Here is a 20,414-nt window from a genome sequence, read left to right on the forward strand (position 1 = left end):
CACAATGTACCCCACATACTCAAGCTCCCAATGCCAGAAGTTGCAACCATGCTGCCAACCAAAATCAAACGGCACCGTCAAAGAAACAGACACCAAATCGAACGAGACAGACACCAAATCGAACAAAAAAGACACCAGAAATTGCACATTTCACTTACCCCGTGCTTCTTGCACTTGTAGTACACCCACCCATGGTGCTCCGCCGTGCTCGGAGACGCTACGGCTCACCGGCCTCCCGCGATCGGGGCAGGGGATCGTCGGAATGAATGGGCTACGACGGCGCAAAACGCTGGTGCTGCTAGAGCTCGCGCTACGCATCCCGGCGACTGCAGTTGATGACGACGAGTGGAGGAGGCGCGACGCCGGAGACCGACCTAGGGTTCTTGCCAGAGTGGGGAATTGGGGGCAGCGTGGGAAATTTGCAAAGAGTTACTCATTTGCAAATAAGCCACTGCTTAAATCCTTTGTCAACAAATGCCGCCACCACGAGGAGTGACCGACCTGCTCCATTCGACAAGTTCGTGGACCGAACTACTCTGCCACGTGGGCCCACGACTGCCAGCTCAGCTCGTGCACAGGCTCTACATGCAGGAGTGGCCGTAGAAAACATGTTGTGCGTATTCAGTTACCACCACTGCGTATTTCCGATGTACGGTGACTAATTCGATCCGACGTGACAAGTTAAATTACTAACCATGTATTTAACTCAATCGCAAGAAAAGTCACGAGTACGGTACCGCGGTGCTACACTGACCGAGTCTACCTGACGGTTCAGCCCGGCCCAATCTCTTTTCTCTTCCCCCGCTCCCCTGAGCGGCTCTCTCCTCACCGGCGGCGGCCACCAAGCGGCGTCCGGTTTGTCAGCAGGTAGTAGCAGCATCCGGCGGCGGCGGAGGCGAGATGAGAGTCAGCGGAAGCGGCGGCGGGAACGCCGGCGCGGTGTTCTACGCGGACAAGTACCACCCGATCCAGGCGGGCAGCATCGACGGCACGGACGTCGCCCCCCACGACAACGCCGTCCTCCGCGCCCTCCTATGCTCCACCGCCGGCCTGTGTGCGTGCTCTCTGTCCCTCCGCCCCTCCTCCCCTCCCGTTTTACTCCTCTCCCATTCGCGCATCAACGCGCTGCAGGTCCCTCATTCGGTATCTGATTTTTTTCCGTCCCATTCCTTCTCTAGATGATCCGTTCGGGGACCCCAAGGCCGCCGGAGACCCCTACTGCACGGTGTTCGTCGGGCACCTCTCCCGCCTCACCGACGACGAGACGCTCCGGAAGGTGCGCGTCTCTGGCGTGTGCCTCTGTGCTGGGTGTATCCTTTCCTGTCTGATGGTCTGAACTGTTTCTGCTGATTCGGTGTGGCGAGCAGGCGATGGGCAGGTTCGGGAAGGTGAAGAGCATGCGACTGGTGCGGGATATTGGTGGGTTAAGCATTTTGCTCATTGAATTCTACCATTTGTTACTCGAGAATAAATAGCTTGATTGGGGAACTTTGGAACCGTACAGCACGAATTGCATGATGCTACTGTAGTGAAGATAAAATCAGTACAGTTTATCTCGGTTCAAATTGGAGTGTTCTATGTGGCATAGGTAACACAGTGGAACGTTCTACTACCTTCTGATAAGCTTAAATGGGGAGTTTTATCTTGCTATCAAAAACAGTGTTGCATCAATCTCCAACTTTCAAGTCAACTCGCTAGGTCGTTAGTGCCTTAGCAGCTTCGTAGCTGTCTTTGTTGGTACACAGACAATTAGCAGTATTTCATTAGCGCGCAACTGATTTCATACCTCGGATCTTTACATTTCAGTTTTACTGATCAGGCTACTCAATTTGCAGTTACTGGTGCTTCTCGTGGTTATGCATTTGTGGAGTATGAAACGGACAGGGAGATGCGTCGTGCCTACGAGGTATCAATCAACTTTATAATATCTTAAAGTCCTTTTTTGCCTGCCTGTTTCATGCTGCATTCTAGGCATATATTTGAAATCTATTTGATACTGCCTTTGGCCTGAAGGATGCACACCATTCCATTATTGATGGCAGTGAAGTGATTGTAGACTACTACAGGCAGCAACTTATGCCTGGATGGATTCCAAGGAGGCTAGGTATGTATCCATGCTTAAGTATAATGTATAACTCAGCCTGCTTGAGCTCATCTTCATACTACTTGGGGTTGTCTTCTTATAGGTGGAGGCCTTGGTGGAAAGAAAGAATCTGGCCAGCTTCGATTTGGAGGTCGTGAGAGGCCATTTCGTGCTCCCTTGTATGAATCCAAACATTTGTTACATTTTTTATATTCTTACGAGATGAGTCGTGAGACTTGAGTAACAATGTGTATTTCTGTAAAACACAGGCGGCCTATTCCTTATGACGAACTGAAAAAGCTCGGGATCCCACCACCACCTGAAGGGCGATATATGACACGTTTTCAGGTAGTTTCATCACTTTTACCCTGTACTGCTAAAGGGGAGTGCTATTTAATATTTACAATAGGTGTCACTGCTACATCAAATGCTAGAGCCTGTTGCATTTTCATCTCTTAATAGCTAAAAAAATGGAAGTGCTAATTCATGGTTTCTTCCAGTGACACCGTAGAATAAACTGGTTGTTGCCTTGAAAGATTAGGAAGAATAGAAGAATATTTCTCAGTATGATATTAACTTCATATTCACTCATCATTGTCATTACTAAAACCTCTCATGAGTAGCTACAGACATTAACACTGGCAAGTTAACCACGGCAGTGAGTGTGTTCACAATGAGGAACCATTTTTTTTATTTACTCTGCTATCCTGATCTTTTGGATTGAATATTAGTTTCTATCCTATGTACCTTATCTTTTAGAGTGGTTTGATTATTCCATGCCTGCTTGCTGCCATGGAGTGAAATAACATTATTGTACTCCCACTGTGACAGGTCCCCCCACCACCGAGACGAAAAGGTGGAAACGTTGACAGGGAAGAGTCGCCACCTCCTAGGAGAAGATCCAAGGACAGGGCTGATAGCACTTACAGAAGGCAAAGTCCAACTGAAGACGAAGGCAGCCCCCGCAGGCACAAAAGCAGCCGTGACCACAGGGAAGAATCACAAAGTAGGATAAGATCATCTACTTATAGGGAGGCCAGCACTCACAGTAGGCAGAGAAGCCCGACCGAAGACGACAGAGACCATCGCAAGAAGAGAAGCCGACGAGAGCATGGAGATATCAGGAGCTATGATAGGCATGTAAGTGCAGCCCAAGACGACAGAGATCATCATCAGAAACAGAGAAGAAGCCGAGAGCACAGAGATATCAGCAGCCACAGTAGGCAGAGAAGTCCAACCGAAGACGACGGTTATCATCACCGCAAGAGTAGAAGAAGAAACCGAGAGCCTGGAGATATCAGTAGCCCCAGTAGGCAGAGAAGCCCTGCCGAATATGACAGCGGCCATAGCAAGCAGAGGAGCCGAGAGCCCGGAGAGGTGTCTCCAGGCAACGAGGATGACAGGGTCAGAGGAGGAAGAACCTCGACGGAAGCCAGTCGCAGCCCTCGTCATCGATCTCATTGGGGGCAGAGGCACTACAGCGAGCAGACTCATGATGATGGCGGCAGCAGCCGTTCCCGGGACGGTGGCCGCCGTAGTCACAGTGACCGTGCTCGCTCCAGGAGATCCGAGAGCCGAGATTACAGCCAGTAGATGCCAGTCACTTCCCATCATGCGGAAACTTTGTCTACTCGCTACTTGATTTGATTATGTGTGTAGGCTCTGTACAGTTAGTTATTGGGCAGATTTTTTGACTAAACTTTGCAGTGCCGTTGGTTTTACGTGATAACTAGAGCCATAAAAATGTCGGAGAAATATATCCAAGTGAGATCTAATTTTGAAAGCCCTTTTTGTGTTGAACTCAATCATGAAATATACTGTAAATCAGGTACGCCGATAGAGGGAAAAGAAGACAGATGAAAAGTTCGATTGGTATGCTCTGCAAAAAAAGCTCCTGTCCTAAAAACATACTATCTTTTTAGTCCGTGTTATCTGGAAATTAAAAAAAAAAAGCCAAAAGGATATGTAGCCATAACGATGAACCAATTGAATATTTACCACTGTTCAAAAAATCGTCCGATTCAGTGATTAATCGGCCGATTAATCGCTACTCGGTGGGTCACCGATTAGCCGATTAACTCATTTATCATCTGATTAACTTATTTATTAGCCGATTAGTTAGCTGATTTGCTTATTAATCGCTAATCGTCAGCCGGCCGAGTTAGCACCGATAAACGATTTCCTCAACATGGATATTTACCATACTATCTTATTTATCCAAGGAATGACATCCATTTAATTAATGCATTATGGTAGACTGCTTTGTATATCTAAGTCTTTGCCAATATATATAAGTAGCACGAGGCTCGACTCAAGCACAAGAGGCGTTTTCCTCGATAAACAGCTTTTTGCCTTTGTGGATCTATTGTAAAAAAAAACAGCTTTGTCGATCTAGTAGTGTACATATACAGATAATCTATCAACCATGAGGTGCTACAGATCCGGCGGCCTGACGAGAAACGAGAAGGCAACACTGATTCTATTCCTCGTGCTCATCCTTGGATGCCATGCCTTCTCCGCACATTGTAAGTACTAGGAAGTTTCAGCGCGGCGACACGCCGCGCCCGTTAAGTTAACATTTTTTATGATGAGATGTCGATTTGTTTTTTCATCGAAAAGGAAGAAGGCCGAGGGGATAGCAGCCTTCCTTCGGGCTTTGCCTGCTGTAATAAAGAATTCCAGCAAGGCCCAGGAAAGGGTTGGCAACAATGATGAGATTGTGAGGTGAAGAATAGAAGATGATATTGTCTCAAAAAGAGAAAAAAACTTGAAACATAGAAGTTACACAAATCAGCTGTAGTTCAAAGGGAAAACACATAACACTTCCACATCGATTACAGGCTGTAGAACATAACTGCCAGCCAACGTAGGAGCAAGCCAAAACACTCAGAAACAACCATTACTGATTTTGGACTTTCCACTACAAAAAACTCATGCGGACACAAGCTACAGCTGCTACATGATATAAGTAGGTCCAATCAATTCTTCGAATACTGCCATCACGAAGTTGAAAATTCCTAACCAAGAAGAGCACCTTATATACCTCAGCATGCAAGGTCCCTCGATGCTTCTCCAGCAACATGATTTCCGAATGTAACGCGAAAGCCACACTGTAAAAATATTAGTAAGTGCTGAATTACTAATCAGTATTATTCAGCAAAATATAAGTTGTGATCTGACACAGGAAAAAATGGACACGCGAGAAAATACACACTAAGACATGAGTCCCACTGTAAGACAATTAAAAGAATCCTAAGAAGAAAAACATCATGGCAAATGGCAAATGCATCCAAAATAATGCTATTACAACACCTTTTTAGCCGCAGAGTGGTCCTGCAGATGAAAAATAGTCAAAAGGAGCAGTATTTAAATTGGTCTGGTTGTACGGTTACAGGAGAGATATGAAGGTAAACTTGTTAAATTGCTTAATTGCAGCTTTACTAAATCGAAGTCAGTACCACTTGAAGATGAAAGTACGAATTTTGTTCATGAAAGAGGAATGGAATTAGACTTTAAACATTACTCATAAAACCGTAGTAATAGATGGTGATGCATATATTATGCACAAACAAATCAATGAGCACACAAATAAGTACACAAACCTGAAACAGAGGACACACAAAGTGAACATACATGGCATAGACTACCATGAGCTAACTTCTAAAATAAAGAACGGCAGGAAACTGAAACACCTCATCAAAAGGCAACCCAACAGAAATGCTCTCTAAAAAATAATGGGTAAAACTCTGACCGCATCTTTTATGCAACAAAGTAAATATACTTTAACTTGCATCTATATGGAAGTGAGAAATTCTGCTAATGAAGAGATAAAGAATGACACGTGGTTTCTGTCCGCATTGATATATAATATTACACTATGTAGCATATGAGCAAAGGATTAGCATGTCAAATATAAATTTATTCAAGCATATGACTTGGCTAATTTGATCAACACAACTTCAGACATGAATCGTATATATAGAACTCTTAACGAATAAGTAGCCAACGTTAATGAAAGGCAGTTTTATCCATTGTAATTCACCCATCCACAATTGCATGGACCGTCACACTGATTGGTGATAAGGTTGAATGCTACTTTGCAGGAAAACTCCGTCCATTAATTTCTCAATAGACCAAAGTTTTCTTTTACTCACGGATAAGATAACTTTGATCAGAAAGAGATAGCATACCTAGCTTTCATCGCAAGGGACCAAGAAGCCATGGGCAATGTCTTCCGCACAATGTATATATAGAATTAGAGATGCGACGGTGACCAACCGGATGCGCCTGACTATACTAAGATGATACCTCACCAAACATTTTAGCACATAACTGAAAAAGGAAAGATATGAAATTATCCTTTGAGCAAAATGACCTGATGTGCAGAGTCTAAATTTACTCCCCACGGTGATTACAAATCTATGAAGTCGAAGACACCTGCACCAAGAACTGGAGAACTCACCATTGAGCATATCACTTTCAAACAGTTAGCTGCAAGACAAAAGCAGAAAGTAAAAGAGCAGTGATGCTAGATAGCTACCAAGAAGTAAGGAACTAATAAATTCATTCAAGAAATGGAGTCTATTGGAATAGCCAGGCTGCTATTAAGAAGGTTTCTGATTTTGCTCCATGAAAATGAGTAGCAAATAATACCGACTAAATTGCATATGTCAGCACATGCTGTACAACTGAACTAACACTGTTACTTGTTGGCGCCATCATATTAGTTCTTATTCAGACCACTAACAGATGCATCATAGTATAGCCAGAAGGCCATTAAATAAGCAACCATATGTATACTTTACAGCCCTGGCAGATGGTGCTCCATGCTTTGATGTTCTGAATCAGAAATATGAACAGACTTCTAAGTCAGAACATGCTGGTTGAAACCTCAGATGAAAGAAGCAGCATTACATTAATAACAGGAAAATGAGCAGCCATAAGTAAGCAGATACGACATATTAAGTAGGCCAAAGTAAACAAAATATAATTAGTACTACTCCTACTCTCACCAGAGCAATGCATTTTTAGACCAAATTCTGACTAATCACTGAAATAGTCACCCTATTTAGTCGGCTAAGTTCATCGTTTGATTGAGCAGACAGTTAGCCTGAATGGACGACTTAACTGATTAACTAACTGACTGGCACCACATAGATCCAACATATAAAATGTAGATCTGCTGAGGCATGAGCTACTCTATAGAGCTAATTAAAATGTTTGGCGAGCATGAAGATTTCTGGAGTCAGGTCATGACTTTAGCATCGATTACTATACCTCGTAGTTGGTCGGGCTAGCTTGGTTCAGAAAACAAACTGACAACCTAGCTCTCAAAATTATGATTCGGTTTGATAAATGAAGTCACAAAATGATGTTGGTAAGTTTTGCTTCAGCAGATCGGGACACAGCTGTATCAATCATATGTAAATTTCTGGAAAACGTGAAAAAAATTCTTCATGTACAAACGGAGTGGTATTCTCATTTCCAAATTGTTCAGAAAACCATGGATTCCTGGAGGCCTACAGGCCAAGATACGTTGAGGCTCAGTCGGCAGAAGAAACAGCCGACACAGCCCTCCGACAACGCCCTCCTCCAGGAGCAGAAGAATTTCCCCATGCAGGACCTGGAGGCGTACCCGGTGCACGACCTGGAGGCCGACCACGCCTCGGACGCGCATCACCAGGCGAGTGCAGGCACGACGTCTTGAGCATCGAACAGGGGCGGGCAGCGCGGCAGTACTCTGCCGCAAATAGGTGCGGCTGAGCTGAACAGGGGCGTGGCGGGACTCGCGTCCAGCATGGGTGGCCCAGAGCTGCGCGCGGTGCGGAGGAACTCCGCAGCGAGCAGGGGCGGGAGGGAGCTTTGGGCAGCGCGACGGAACTGCGGCGACCAAAGGCTGCAGGGAGCTTGGCCGCAGCGAGTTAGGCGTCACGTACCTATGGCGCGTCGCTGGCGTGCTATCCACCGAAACCTCCGCGCCCACCGCTCCTGGGTCGACTTCGTCGTCGACGGCTGCTCTCACTCCCTGGAGGCCGACGACACATCAAACGCGCATCGCGATGGCGGCCAGGGATAGCGGAGGCCGGCAAGCTTGACCGCCCCCACTCCAATCCGGCCGCTCCGCCGGTGACCACACGCACTGTCTATAGCCAATACATGAGGTCGGGGAGAAGAGGATGGCGGCGAGATCCTCATCCACGCCGGCAGCCGCCTCTGGACTCTGGAGGAGGGGAGAGCTGGAAGCTCCTCCACTGCGCTGCCAGGGAGAGAGAATAAGGGGGCGCCACCAGCAGCACCGCCGCCTCTTCGGCCGCCGACAGCAATTATCGCTTTCACCCAGCGCCAACCCGGCCGCCGACCCTCCCAGCGCGCCGCCGTCGATGCCTCCATGGGCCATGGCCTGCCAATTCCTCTCGGCTGAAGCAGCACGATGACGCGGCCAAAGCTGCAGGGGGCTGGGGAAGCCGGCCCGCCTCCTGTGCCATGGCCTCTTGCCGGTGATGATCTGTTCAACTGGAAGGTCCTGCGGCGCCGTGTTTGTGGGATTTGGGGTCAATAGATTGGTGGAGAACTCCACATAGAGACACGACGTGGAGACGGGAGAGGTCAGGAAATCTCCGGAGGATCCCGTCAAAGCGGTGAGGGGATGGTAACCACCGCTTTGACTCCCAAAACTGGTGCTGTTAATTTGGTACTGTAGATGGCGTTTAACAGTAACCCGGATCCTGAGGTTTCAGCAAACTTGTTCAAATTTATTACAGTACCCAGTGTATCTACAGGACAAAATTTGTACGTGGCTAATCCTGATTTGATAAACCGTGAAGTGAACAGTAGCCAAATCAATCTCCTTTTAGCAAAGAGGGTTAGCTTTGATATATAGTAAATATAAATATACTCAAGTCATCCATCAGCTCGAGATTTCCTTCGTGGTATGCTAACACGCATCTCCTCGTCTATTCCGCCGTGTGCAGGCTTAGATTTTCAAATGTGTGTTTTCTTCAGTGGGAACATATAAAAATTGACTATCAAAAACTAATTACACGGTACAACGTGGGACCGAAGGACTTTCGCAGTGCTCGCGCACCGAACACGTAGTCTGGCAGCATGCAGGTGCAGAGGACCGTCACTGCGGGGTTCCAAATGCATTACTGCGTTCGTCACCCGAGCAATCTGGCAGCTTGGTCGAGGAGCCATTACTGGAGTAAATTCTCCGTCTGGTATTCTCCAAGCCTGTCATTAAGAGGTTGTCGCGAGAGCTCTATATAAAGAGCTAAATCCGGAATTTGCTGAAAACAGGCACACTCATTTCACACGCAGATCCTGATCGATGGGGCGCAAGCCGCGCAAGGGCAAAGCCCGCCTCGTCGGTGCGATCTGCAAGTGCAAGGCGAAGCTGGCGGCGACAGAGCGCAGGCTGCGCAAGCTGAAGAGCGCCTCGTCGTCGAGCACATGGACTACCCCGACGAAGGGGCGACTGAAGCTCAACTTCGACGGGTCGTCCATGTCTAGGAGCTCCAGCATAGGCGGAGTCTACCGCGACCATAGGGGACGGTTCGTTCTTGGCTATGCGCAGCGTATCGACAAGGCGACGAGCTCCGTGGCCGAGCTCCTGGCGCTCAAGCGCGGGCTGGAGCTCGCGGTGAAGAACCGGTGGCGGAACATCTCCATCGAGGGCGACTTCAAGACGGCCGTCGATGCCATCGCTAGCCGCGCGCGCGTCCGGGCCAAGAAGGACCTGAAACAGTGGAAGGGGATCGCCGGGCTGCTCCCGCGTCTCGGCAAGACCACCGTGTCGCATGTTGTCAGGAAAGGGAATAAAGTTGCCCATGGCTTTGCCAAGCTCGGGTACGAGGAGGCGGCGATGAGGCAGCGGGTGTGGCGCGACGTGCCGCCGGAGGAGGTTCTCCAGTACCTCGAGCGAGACGCCCAAAGGAAATAGTAGCACGCGCGATCGCTCGTCCTGAATCCTGATCGATCAGTTCGTGACTGTGACTGATGTTTGCTTGGCGAAAAGAAAAGCAGAAGATTGTGATTGTTGGATGACTTGTACTCCGTATGTCATGTTCGAAATCGTGCGTGATTGTTATTTTTCAGGAATGTTTCGTGGAGCGCAGTCGACTTCACCATAGTTCACATCCCTTGCTCCCTTGCGCATGCGACTGTTTTTTTCAACCTTGCACACACCACAAACATGAAAAGAAAATCAAAAATATTCATTCACGTGTTGGCAAACAAAAACTCACACAAGTATATCAAATTTAGGCTACATTTGTGAGCCTAAACTGGCACAAGTATGTACGTGCAATTTTGGGCGTCAAAAATATTACAAACTAAGGAACTGCACTTTTTAAGAAAAAAGATTGCACTCCTCCAGGTTGCCCACTTTCAAACCTGAAATTATGAAGAAAATAACGATTATGTGCAAATTTAGGTTTTATAGAGCAAAAGTATATTTGGAATAATAAAGTAGCACAATAATGAAGTGAAAAGCTACCTAGTGATCAAAAACAAATATAGGTACCAAAAGTAAATAATGAAACCCTAGAAAATAAAAAATACAATACCGTTTACTTTTTGTACACAAACACATCGTATTATGTCGTTTTGTGCACTAAGCTAGGAGGCTCCAAGTTAAATCGTGTTTAGACATCAAACTTCCTAGGATCACACTCTTTCCTTTTGCTTCCTTGAAGCAGATAACTTACACGAATCTTTGTGTAACATCAGCGGTCGAAAAATGGACTTTGAGTTAAATCGTGTCAGAATGGGAAGAGCAAAACGGCCTAGCGAGGACAAAATGATCATCGAACAAACTAATGGTGGTAATGGGCTTTCGATCGAGATATGGTTTATTTAGTCAAGACCTACTAGCAATGCATGCATGTAACCGCAATGATATTTGCTAATCGAAAACACCCTGATTTGAAATAATAAAGCCATGAACAGTCATCAAGAGTAGAAGATGTTGAGAAAATCAACCTACAAGGAAAGAAACAAAAAGCCAGCACAAAATAAGACACACCACTTGCTCAAAGGCCTCGCTAGCTGCAACGGACATTAACCGAAGGTGAATGTACGGTTCAGATGACCGAAGGCATCTCAATGATCTTGCTTAAGACAATCATTCTTAAAGAACGCTTTAGAGTCTGGAGTGGAACAGAGTATACAACTAAGCTATTTGGGCACAGCGTGATGGTAAATGCATCAGAATGTGTTTGGAATTTCGGGATTCCTAGAGCTCCATCACGCCGGCCAATTACATAGTAAAAGATACAGCTGAACAAAGTTTCAGATTTCTCGGATGAATATCGTTCCCCGAATGTGCCATTCCCTTCGGAACTATTTTGTTCTTTGATGGTGTTGAAGAGATTGTGATAATTAGAACATATCCAAATGACGACGATGATTTCACAGTATGGTATACCGTATACGAAACTATTTTGTGATTATTTTTAGATGTGGTCCATTTTGAGCCGAAGTTTCAAAAAATGACCATTTGTTCTTTTTTCCCTATTCTCACTTTATATAACTTGTATATAAAGGACGACTTATTTTACCATGATTCGTTTCCGTAGCTCTTCTTGTCTTCCACCTTGGCACATGTACCCGGCACAAACGGATGTAAAGTGACCATTTGCGCCTGCGCGGCCAAAAATGGGTCTGCACCCCAGCCTAGTTGGCTTTCCGCGGACGCAAACGTGACCTAAATTTACGCTGTGAATGCGTCAGCGCGGACACAGTGCGGATGCAGTGCCCGTGCCCGTGCCCTATCGCCCGGCCTCTTTGCTTCCGCGCCTGCGCGGAAGCCACAACCTTCTGCGGCCACCATCTATGACACGCTACATCTTCAGCGGCTGCACCGGGTCTGGCAGGCAGCAACTAGTATTCTACGCCGCCATCAATGGTACACGTCTTGGATCGTCCTTAAAAAGGGCACCGACAACATCCTGCCCTTATTCCCGGCCACATTGGCTCCCAACACATCGATAACCAAAACGCTTCGCCGCCTCGCCATGGAGAAGAAGAAGAATGACCACGCGACGACCTTGTCGCCGGTGAAGAAGGAGGAGAAACCTCGGATGAGGGTGAAGGAGGAGAAACCTTTGTCGCCAACGTGTTCCACGAGATTCAGATGGCACTGGAGGAGGGCAGGCAAATCGAGCTGCCGGAAGAACCGAACTAGGAGGAGGCGACGAGGCTAGGCATCCTCATATCGAAGCTGCCACCGCCGATTTCCCGGTACGCCGTCGAGCACATGTCGACGATGTCGCTTTTGGTGACTAAAATGCATCAAGGCGATGAAGATGTCTTTTTTTTTTGCTTTTTTTTTAGATCATCTTTTTTTTTGCTAATAGAGAGGACGTCCTTACCTTAACCAGCACTACGAACAAAGCTGGGATCATTAACTGGAAGCCCCGAAATTACCGCCCGGTATCGCTGTCACAGATAGATTCATCTCGCTTTTTTCCCATCCTCGGGCCCACCGCCACGTACCACACACGCACGCACGCACACGAACCAAAGCGCTTTCTGCCGTCGGCTTGACTCCAACAAGGAAGACCTCTCCCCTGCCTTTCTTTCCACACCACCCCAAAACCTCAATCCCAGAGGTCAAAAAAAAAAAAAAAAACCTCAATCCCCCACCCCCGATCGCCGCCGATCTCCGCCGCGCCGCGATGGACTCCGACGACGAGCTGCGGGGCGCCAGCGACTCGGAGATCGTCGCCGTCGGGGACTACTACTACATCAGCAGCGACACGGAGAGCAGCGCCGACGAGGAGGAATCTGACTGCGGCGGCGACGACTACGAGGTCGCCCATGAGATCGCCGACATGCGCGAGAAGGTAAGCGCCATCTCCCCGCTCCTCCCTGCTACTGTCTTCTTGCTAGCGAATGCGCGGAATCTCGCGGCGGGGCGGGGCGGCGGCCGCGTTCTGGATTGCCGGTTGCCCAATCGAGGGGGACTGGTCTTCTTGGGGTTCGTTCTTGCGGATGAACTGTGGGGGCGGGTCTTGTTGGCGGCGGCGGCGGCGTCGGCGTCCTGGACCTGGAGTGTTTGTGCGAAATTGTGGGGGCGAGCCTTCTTGCTGAGGAAGAGTTCTGTTGAGTGAATGGGTCTTTGTTTTTTTTTTAAAAATTTATGCTGGTCGGTTCTGGCGCAGGGGGCAAATAGGCGGGGATCCGAGCGCACGCTCTGTATCTTGTATTCTTGCGGTCGGTAGATGCTGCGAGATCAGGCGTGATGACGGGGTTCCTCCAATGCGGTAGGTTGCAGCGCGTTGTCGCGGTATTTTCGCCGAGAAGCGGCTTATATTGTTAGGAATAAACCGATATTTTACAACTAGTAGGTATTTCAGACAGCATTGTGTTGCACCTTGATGTTTGCAATCTATACTAGGTGTTAGGCATTGTCGGCACCTAGTGGTCCAAGCGTAAGTCTTTAGGCTTCACCATTTTTGGAATGCTGGCTGCTAAGCATGGTGACTCATTGTTACTTGTTAGCGGTGTCGCTACTTTCTACGAGCGTCAAAATCCCGCCGAAAGTAGATAATGAACACCCGTTGTTTAATTCAGGCCACATTTTGTCGGAACCTGATGTGTGTAACCTGTGCTATACGTGGTCATTGTTGTCCGTTCCCAAGCTATTTTAGGATGCCAATTGCTAAGCATAGCGACTCGTTACAAGCAGACACTCACCATGAAGCTTGGGAAATAAGATGTCTTTTTTATAGTCGTAGCTTCTTCTTCACTCAATATTACTAAACGGTGGATAGCTTTCGAGGTTCTGCAAGCAGTGTTATTGACTAATTGTTGATAGAACTATTCGTTAGATCATAGGATGCCTGTGTATGGTTCTTTCCTCAAATGTTCATTTGCTTTTCTGTTCTCTTTTTCTTCATCTTACTTCTGAGAGTCACTCAAAGAGCATGTCTTCTTGTTCTCTACAAACAGAGATACGTCATCTTAACTGAAAAAGATATACATGAACGGCAAGAAGATGGCATAAAACGGGTATCTTCAGTATTTTCAATTCCAAGAGAATCAGCATGCATCCTCCTTCGACAATACAAATGGTCAGTTCCACTTCCAAAAAAATTATGTAACTTGCAAGGTTAAATGTACTGTAAGGAAGTTACATGTTCCAGTACATCTTATTTCTGAGCGTGTTCTAATTTTGTTGTAATGAACATGAAAATTTCATCTTGAGCAAATTTCTGAGTTTTACTAGATTTAGTGGACATAATGTCTTAACAATTTTCTATGTAAATTGTGCTAAATGCATATAAGATCCTGTTTTTAATTGTTGCAAAGTTGAAAAACTTGTGAACTAAAAGGGTAGATTCTCTATCTTGATTTTGTTCAGGAATATTAGCAAGTTGAGTGACGAGTGGTTCGCAGATGAAGAACGTGTCCGTAAATCTGTTGGCTTGCCTGCAAATGGGGTTCTTCTTCCTGACAGCCAGACGGTACCTTTTCTATCAGCTCTGTCATATCTGGTTAAATGTGTGACTTAGCTGCATGTTTTGGTTCTGATGGTTCCTTTGGTTGCAGCTAACTTGTGGAATATGTTTTGAAGGATATTCCACAAGTGCACTGAGCTCTGCTAGTTGTGTTCACTACTACTGTCATGAATGTTGGGAAGGTCTCTCTCTCTCTCTCTCAGCATATCCAACTTGATTAATATTAGTAATATAAACCATAGATAAATGCATAAGGTTTAAAAGGCGGATTTTGGGCATGTTACTGATGTTAAATAAGACCGCAAATGTCCATACCGATGTCTCATCTTGTGATGTTGGTACATGTAAGCAGACACGTGTTTGTGCATGGCACACTCATTTAGGCAGCCTGCTAAGCATTTTGCATGTGTGTAATATGCTATTTGCTTCGATGTAGTTTGAAGCACGGCTTGTCACATTGTGGCATAGCCTACCTAACATAGGTAACAGGAGTCTAAGGATTGAAGTTCTACCTTCCAGTATTTACCCAAAAAATATATAAAAAAATCTCTCCAAAGAGGCTAACTAAGGACAGTCAGTTCAATTCAACATTTTTTAGCTTCATATGTTATGCTTGTCGACATAAATGCAAATGCTCTCTCGCCCACTTTTTATATTCTGCGTCCTCCTTTTTTGTAGTGAACTATGGACTTTCTAGTGCTAAAATAGGTAATTATTGCAGGGTACATTAGTGCTTCAGTAAATGATGGCCCAGGATGTCTGGCTCTGCGGTGCCCTGAGCCATCTTGTAGTGCCATGGTTCTTGAAGAGACCATTAATAGATTGGCTAAAGATGAGGATAAAGTAAAGTACAAACAAATATTATTACGCTCGTACATTGAAGATAGCAAGAAGGTAATTCCCTGAACCAGCCCAGCACTTGTCTTGTTTGTGGGCAACTGGTTAATTTTAAGAGTGCAAGAGTTTATTTTATATCATTTGCATGCTATGGATTATTTTATTTATGATATTATGTTAATTATCAGATAAAATGGTGTCCAGCCCCTGATTGTACCTGTGCAGTGGAGTTTCTTGGTGACGGGAACTATGATGTCTCGTGCATGTGCAGATTCAGCTTCTGCTGGAATGTTGGTATTTTATTTTGGTTTAAGCTTTTACAGTATCTGGTTGTATCTATATTATTACTCCAGAATTTTGTTTTACAATGCCACCTTTCCTATTATATGCAGTGTACAGAGGAAACTCATCGACCAGTTAGCTGTGAGACTGTCTCAAAATGGATATTAAAGAACAGTGCAGAATCTGAGAATGTGAATTGGTTCGTTATAGCACATAGTTTCTTGTTTCCATAAGATATTTCAGTTAGTGCTGTTTTATTGGACGTCTTGATTCTTGAACCTACAAAAGTTTGTTGTCTCCTAGGTCCTAGTACTTGAAAACAAACATTTTAGTCTTAGTGGTTACATGAAGTGAAGTCACTTTGGTCCTGCTAGTCCAGGATTTAGAGGTTCACTCACGTGGTACTTTCACCCTTGCTTGGCACAACAGTGAAAGTGCTATGTGGGCAGTTAAAGGTCATCCAACCTTGTTACTGGTTAGAACATCTGGTGACTCGCTTAATGCAAGATGACAATTAAAACATGCAGTTTGTTAGTATTCAGAACCTGTGACACAGCAGTGGAAATTTGAAGACTATACCTTGCACTTAAGTCTTCATTGTAATTGACCCATTCCATCTTTGATTATTCCTGGTGTGTAATACTTCGTATTTCTGCATACATAAGGAAACATCAAAACTATCTCTGAAGTGATTCATTTTCCAGGATAATAGCTAATTCAAAGCCCTGTCCTAAATGCAAAAAACCAATAGAGAAGAATCATGGGTGCATGCATATGACGTGCCGTCCTCCTTGCAGTTATCAGTTTTGCTGGTATGCTCCTGTCTCCTAAGCTTATTTGTTTGCATACTCTCTGTTTTGCTGCTGAGAAGTGGATACTTTGCTTTGAACTCATGTGATTTCTTTGGTCTGGTGTACTTGCATGATCACAGGTTGTGTCTAGGTCCATGGTCAGAACACGGAAGTACCACAGGTGGCAACAATGCTTGCAATCGCTATGAATCAGCAAAGGAGCAAGGCTTAGTATGTTTTCTCTTGGACATTATCCTTCTGTGTGTTGAGAAAGAATCACATTCTGCGGTTTTATCCAAAGGGCAGCTTGTTATTGCATGCTACTCAATTTTGTAGTTCCTTGACTCTGCATTTTGTTGTTGGTCTACCTTTTTATTTCATCTCATTTTCTTTACTTTTAGTTTGATGAAGCTGAAGCAAAGAGAGAACAGGCTAAAAACTCAATTATGAGATACACGCATTATTATGAGCGCTGGGTGTCCAACCAAAAGGTATGTTCTTCAGGATCCTGTCATCTCATTATCCGAAATCCCTTTTTCTTACGATATTCATCATTGTACATTGCCCTGTATTATTATAGACAAGTCCACATTTTCAACCCTGAACTCTAGCCAAGGTCTGACTGTACGAACCATTCACTTCACCTCCTCGATTTTGGACTGTCTCCACGCTACATTGGATCCTCATTATTAACTGAGTGCTAGTCAGCACTCAGCACTGGAGCACACATTCCATTTTAATACTTCCTATATTATTAGAGGGTTGACGACTTGGCATGTTACACTAACTGGTCGGATCGAGTTTAGGGTTGCACATTTGACATTTCCTTAATATTATTATTCAAACATGTGTGATGTGCCTAACTCCATAAAGTTGGCTGTTGTGGAGAGGTTTTGTTTCTCTGAAAACTGGCCTAAACAAGTCGTTACAGTAATAATGTTAAGATAAGAATCTCAGGATATAATTTTATTTCTCTGCTTGAAAGTATTAGATCCGTCTCTCATGTCCTTACCAAATTGATTTTTTCATTTCATCTAAACTCTTGTGATTATGCAGTCCTGTTAGTGATCACAGTTTATTCTATATGTGTGTTTACTACAAAGCACGAATTGTTTGAACTGTGAAGTATGAGCATGAGTTTTTGTGTATGACGCCTTGGATTCTTACTTTTCGGGTCTTGCCTGTTGACAGTCGAGGCAGAAGGCACAAGCAGATCTGCAGAAGTTCGATATTAAAAATGTGAGTATTTAAAACCTTACATTGTGCCATGCTTCCCTTCCTCTTAAAATTATGTCAGAGCACAAGCCTGTTGTTGCTGTGTTCAATTAAATGGCAAATTTGACTGACAAGGGTGAACGATTGCCACTCTTGGGCTCCTGCAGTTCAAGTCTTGTTTTATTTCCGTTTGCACTCTTTATCAAGTTGTGGCTGACTTTTTATTCTCACTATAGCTTGCGGAGTTAAGTGATATCCTTGGAATACCAGAGTCCCAACTAAAGTTCATACCTGAAGCGTGGTCACAGGTTAAATTATATGTCATCTTATAATGGTCGTGAACTGGCTTTGTAATTTTGACAAGTACTTCATATTTCTGATGCACCTACCCTCTCATCCTTCACTGCGACAGATTGTAGATTGCAGACGAGTGCTACAATGGACATATGCTTATGGGTATTATCTCGAAGATAAAGTCAAGAATGAATTTTTTGTGTACCTCCAAGGTAGAATTATTTTAGCTTGCAATTTAAGATTTATCGTGTGCTTGACACAGCCATAAAATCTGATATTATAGGCGAAGCTGAGTCTGGTTTGGAGCGCCTTCATAAATGTGCCGAGAAGGATATTCATGCAGTTTTACCTAATGCAAACAACCTTTCTCCTACATTAAAAGACTTCATCGAATTTCGCGTTAAACTTGTTGATCTAACAAGGTATTTCCAAGATGTCTTTGATCACTATACATTTGCAATTACATGCAGTATATGTTTGGACAAAATTACTAACTTTGCTAATTTAGCCTTTCTTGCACTCTATTTGATCCTGTCAAATTCCTTATTAGCTGGTTTTTGGGCATTTTTTCCTTCTTGATTTGTGGTGATGATTTTGGACTGATCAGTGCAAAGATCCTATCATGTGATGTAGAGTTATGCAGGCTGCAAAGCATTTTGAATTGGTGTTTAGGTCAATGTTGATGTTCCATACGCCTCTTTGTCACTTTTCATTTCACTGAAGTGCATGCATGATGCCATGTACCAACATCTTGTGACAGCTCAGGTAACTTTAAATTACAGTGGCTAAGCTTTTTTTTTTTGTTACAGAGTAACCCGCACCTTCTTCGAGAACCTTGTTCGAGCACTGGAAGAAGGGTTGGAGGATGTGCATGGTGCGGACCAGTCGACTTCGAAGAAAAGATCGAGGAATAACACTGGTGCTAGCTGCAAGAAACCAGCCGCCAAAAGCAAGTCTGGTAGGAATAAGGTGGCAAGAACATCCCGCTAGCATTCAGATGCGCTGCTCTTGCGCACTTAGTCAACCCATTTTCGCAGAAGTCTGCGATGGTTGGGGTTAGCAAATAGGAAGTTAGAGATTGATAGGGGAATTGCAGAGGCTCCTCACCAGAATTTGTATAGTGAGTCCTGATGCTTGTTAGGTCCAGGGAGTACGCCATGAAGCGGAGCTTTCAGAGGTGCGCCGGTGTACAGGTAGCAAAGGACAAACAGCTGGGGGGAGTCTTGGCATTAGCTGTGGTGGTCTACAGTAATCGAATATTTTCTTTTACGTGTCTAATGCAACAATACTATTACAGTACTATTTATAGTCGCAAAAATAGTAGAAGGTTCATCTGGTTGATGTCAGCCGGTTTGACTGTTGTCGCGTTCACTGTGCGTGAGTGGATCCCCTCGGTGTGAAAATATGGTCAATGGAAAGTAACTTTTTCCTGTGCAAGTATCATTTTTCAAAATGCAATACTCCCTCGGGTTCTAAATATAAGCCATATAATTTTTGGCACAGAAACACACATTTAGGAAAAATTACACCATGTTTGGCTGGGATTAACCCTAGACAATTAACATGAGCGAATAGAGCACTTTGCATAAGCTAAGGAAACATAATTAATCACTAAAAATATTTTCCATACAAGTAGGACAACGTAGTAAACCTTATATTCTGAAATTTTTCTCAAAACAGTATATGGCTTATATTTAGGGAGGGATTATCATTTTGCAATATTTTTTTTATTAAATCTGTTAAAACACGTAGCATTTAAAAAATGCAAAATCGTTTTGCAAATATTTATATTGAATCTGTAAAAAATTGTGACCTATAGCGAAAAATGTTGTGACCTCCGGACACAGCAATGTAGCAAAGAGACAACCCTGTTAGTATTTTTTTTCTTACAAAGAGACAATATGCTAGTTAGTAATGTGCTTCTTTCTACTTGGGCCTCGGGATCAGGCATCCCTATTAGTTTCCGGCCCAGAAAGGCACGCAATTCTCCAACGGGCTCTCATGGCTCCTAGCGCCCCTCGTTCCCCATGTCGGTGGAATTTTGGTAGCGCTTGCTCAAACTGTTCTCGTAAGTCGTAACCGCAGGCAGAAGTGCCATTTTCCGCTTGATGATGCGTGCTGTCGAGGAAGATGGAGCAATCTACGGATAGAGATCAGGTGACATACAGCCTAAATCCAAATTTAAACATTGCGAAAAAATTTGAAAAAAATCATGCATGTTCACAACACATATTAAGATAACCCCTAAAAATTTCAGATCAAAATTCGAAACATACATCGAGAAACAAAAAAGAGAAATCTGTCATGAATAGTTCCCGAATTCAAATCTAAGTTTCTCTGTACACTATTCACATCTGAGTTTCTCTTTTTTGTTTCTCGATGTATGTTTCGAATTTTGATCTGAAATTTTTAGGGGTTATCTTAATATATGCTGTGAACATGCATGATTTT

General features: G+C 44.6%; 3 protein-coding genes and 1 long non-coding RNA gene across 4 annotated transcripts; 3 read left to right on the top strand and 1 right to left on the bottom strand.

Moving 5' to 3' along the window:
• The first annotated feature begins 816 nt into the window (after positions 1–816).
• On the top strand, positions 817–3,866 carry LOC124652947 (U11/U12 small nuclear ribonucleoprotein 35 kDa protein-like). The gene is made up of 8 exons (XM_047191996.1): positions 817–1,054; positions 1,179–1,276; positions 1,368–1,419; positions 1,836–1,906; positions 2,014–2,104; positions 2,187–2,262; positions 2,353–2,431; positions 2,915–3,866. Exons 1-8 carry the CDS (start codon positions 901–903, stop codon positions 3,674–3,676), a joined length of 1,383 nt encoding a protein of 460 aa, XP_047047952.1. The 5' UTR covers positions 817–900; the 3' UTR covers positions 3,677–3,866.
• Positions 3,867–4,883: 1,017 nt separating this feature from the next.
• Positions 4,884–7,840, bottom strand: LOC124653827. The gene is made up of 2 exons (XR_006988039.1): positions 6,274–7,840; positions 4,884–5,193 (listed from the first exon to the last, which is right to left on the bottom strand). It is a non-coding gene; the product is annotated as an uncharacterized LOC124653827 (long non-coding RNA).
• A 1,570-nt stretch (positions 7,841–9,410) lies between these two features.
• Positions 9,411–10,022, top strand: LOC124657330. The gene has a single exon (XM_047195900.1). The coding sequence runs from the start codon at positions 9,411–9,413 to the stop codon at positions 10,020–10,022; it is 612 nt and encodes a 203-aa protein (XP_047051856.1).
• A 2,712-nt stretch (positions 10,023–12,734) lies between these two features.
• Positions 12,735–19,317, top strand: LOC124653000 (probable E3 ubiquitin-protein ligase ARI5). Its single transcript, XM_047192049.1, has 15 exons — positions 12,735–12,927; positions 14,036–14,157; positions 14,448–14,550; positions 14,636–14,726; positions 15,266–15,438; positions 15,570–15,671; positions 15,774–15,862; positions 16,368–16,475; positions 16,595–16,685; positions 16,856–16,945; positions 17,646–17,693; positions 17,906–17,977; positions 18,082–18,175; positions 18,247–18,385; positions 18,773–19,317. The coding sequence occupies exons 1-15, from the start codon at positions 12,760–12,762 to the stop codon at positions 18,951–18,953; spliced, it is 1,671 nt and encodes a 556-aa protein (XP_047048005.1). The 5' UTR covers positions 12,735–12,759; the 3' UTR covers positions 18,954–19,317.
• Positions 19,318–20,414: the final 1,097 nt, after the last annotated feature.

Source organism: Lolium rigidum, chromosome 5 (assembly GCF_022539505.1).
Source record: "Lolium rigidum isolate FL_2022 chromosome 5, APGP_CSIRO_Lrig_0.1, whole genome shotgun sequence".
Taxonomy (NCBI): domain Eukaryota; kingdom Viridiplantae; phylum Streptophyta; class Magnoliopsida; order Poales; family Poaceae; genus Lolium; species Lolium rigidum.

Bases quoted from the DNA above. Each gene is read 5' to 3' on its own strand.
- LOC124652947 (XM_047191996.1), top strand. From the start codon at position 901: ATGAGAGTCAGCGGAAGCGGCGGCGGGAACGCCGGCGCGGTGTTCTAC. The intron at 1,277-1,367 runs GTGCGCGTCTCT...TGTGGCGAGCAG, and splicing joins ACGACGAGACGCTCCGGAAG to GCGATGGGCAGGTTCGGGAA. The intron at 2,105-2,186 runs GTATGTATCCAT...GTCTTCTTATAG, and splicing joins ATGGATTCCAAGGAGGCTAG to GTGGAGGCCTTGGTGGAAAG.
- LOC124653000 (XM_047192049.1), top strand. From the start codon at position 12,760: ATGGACTCCGACGACGAGCTGCGGGGCGCCAGCGACTCGGAGATCGTC. The intron at 14,727-15,265 runs GTCTCTCTCTCT...TAATTATTGCAG, and splicing joins CTGTCATGAATGTTGGGAAG to GGTACATTAGTGCTTCAGTA. The intron at 15,672-15,773 runs GTTGGTATTTTA...TATTATATGCAG, and splicing joins GATTCAGCTTCTGCTGGAAT to TGTACAGAGGAAACTCATCG.
- LOC124657330 (XM_047195900.1), top strand. From the start codon at position 9,411: ATGGGGCGCAAGCCGCGCAAGGGCAAAGCCCGCCTCGTCGGTGCGATC.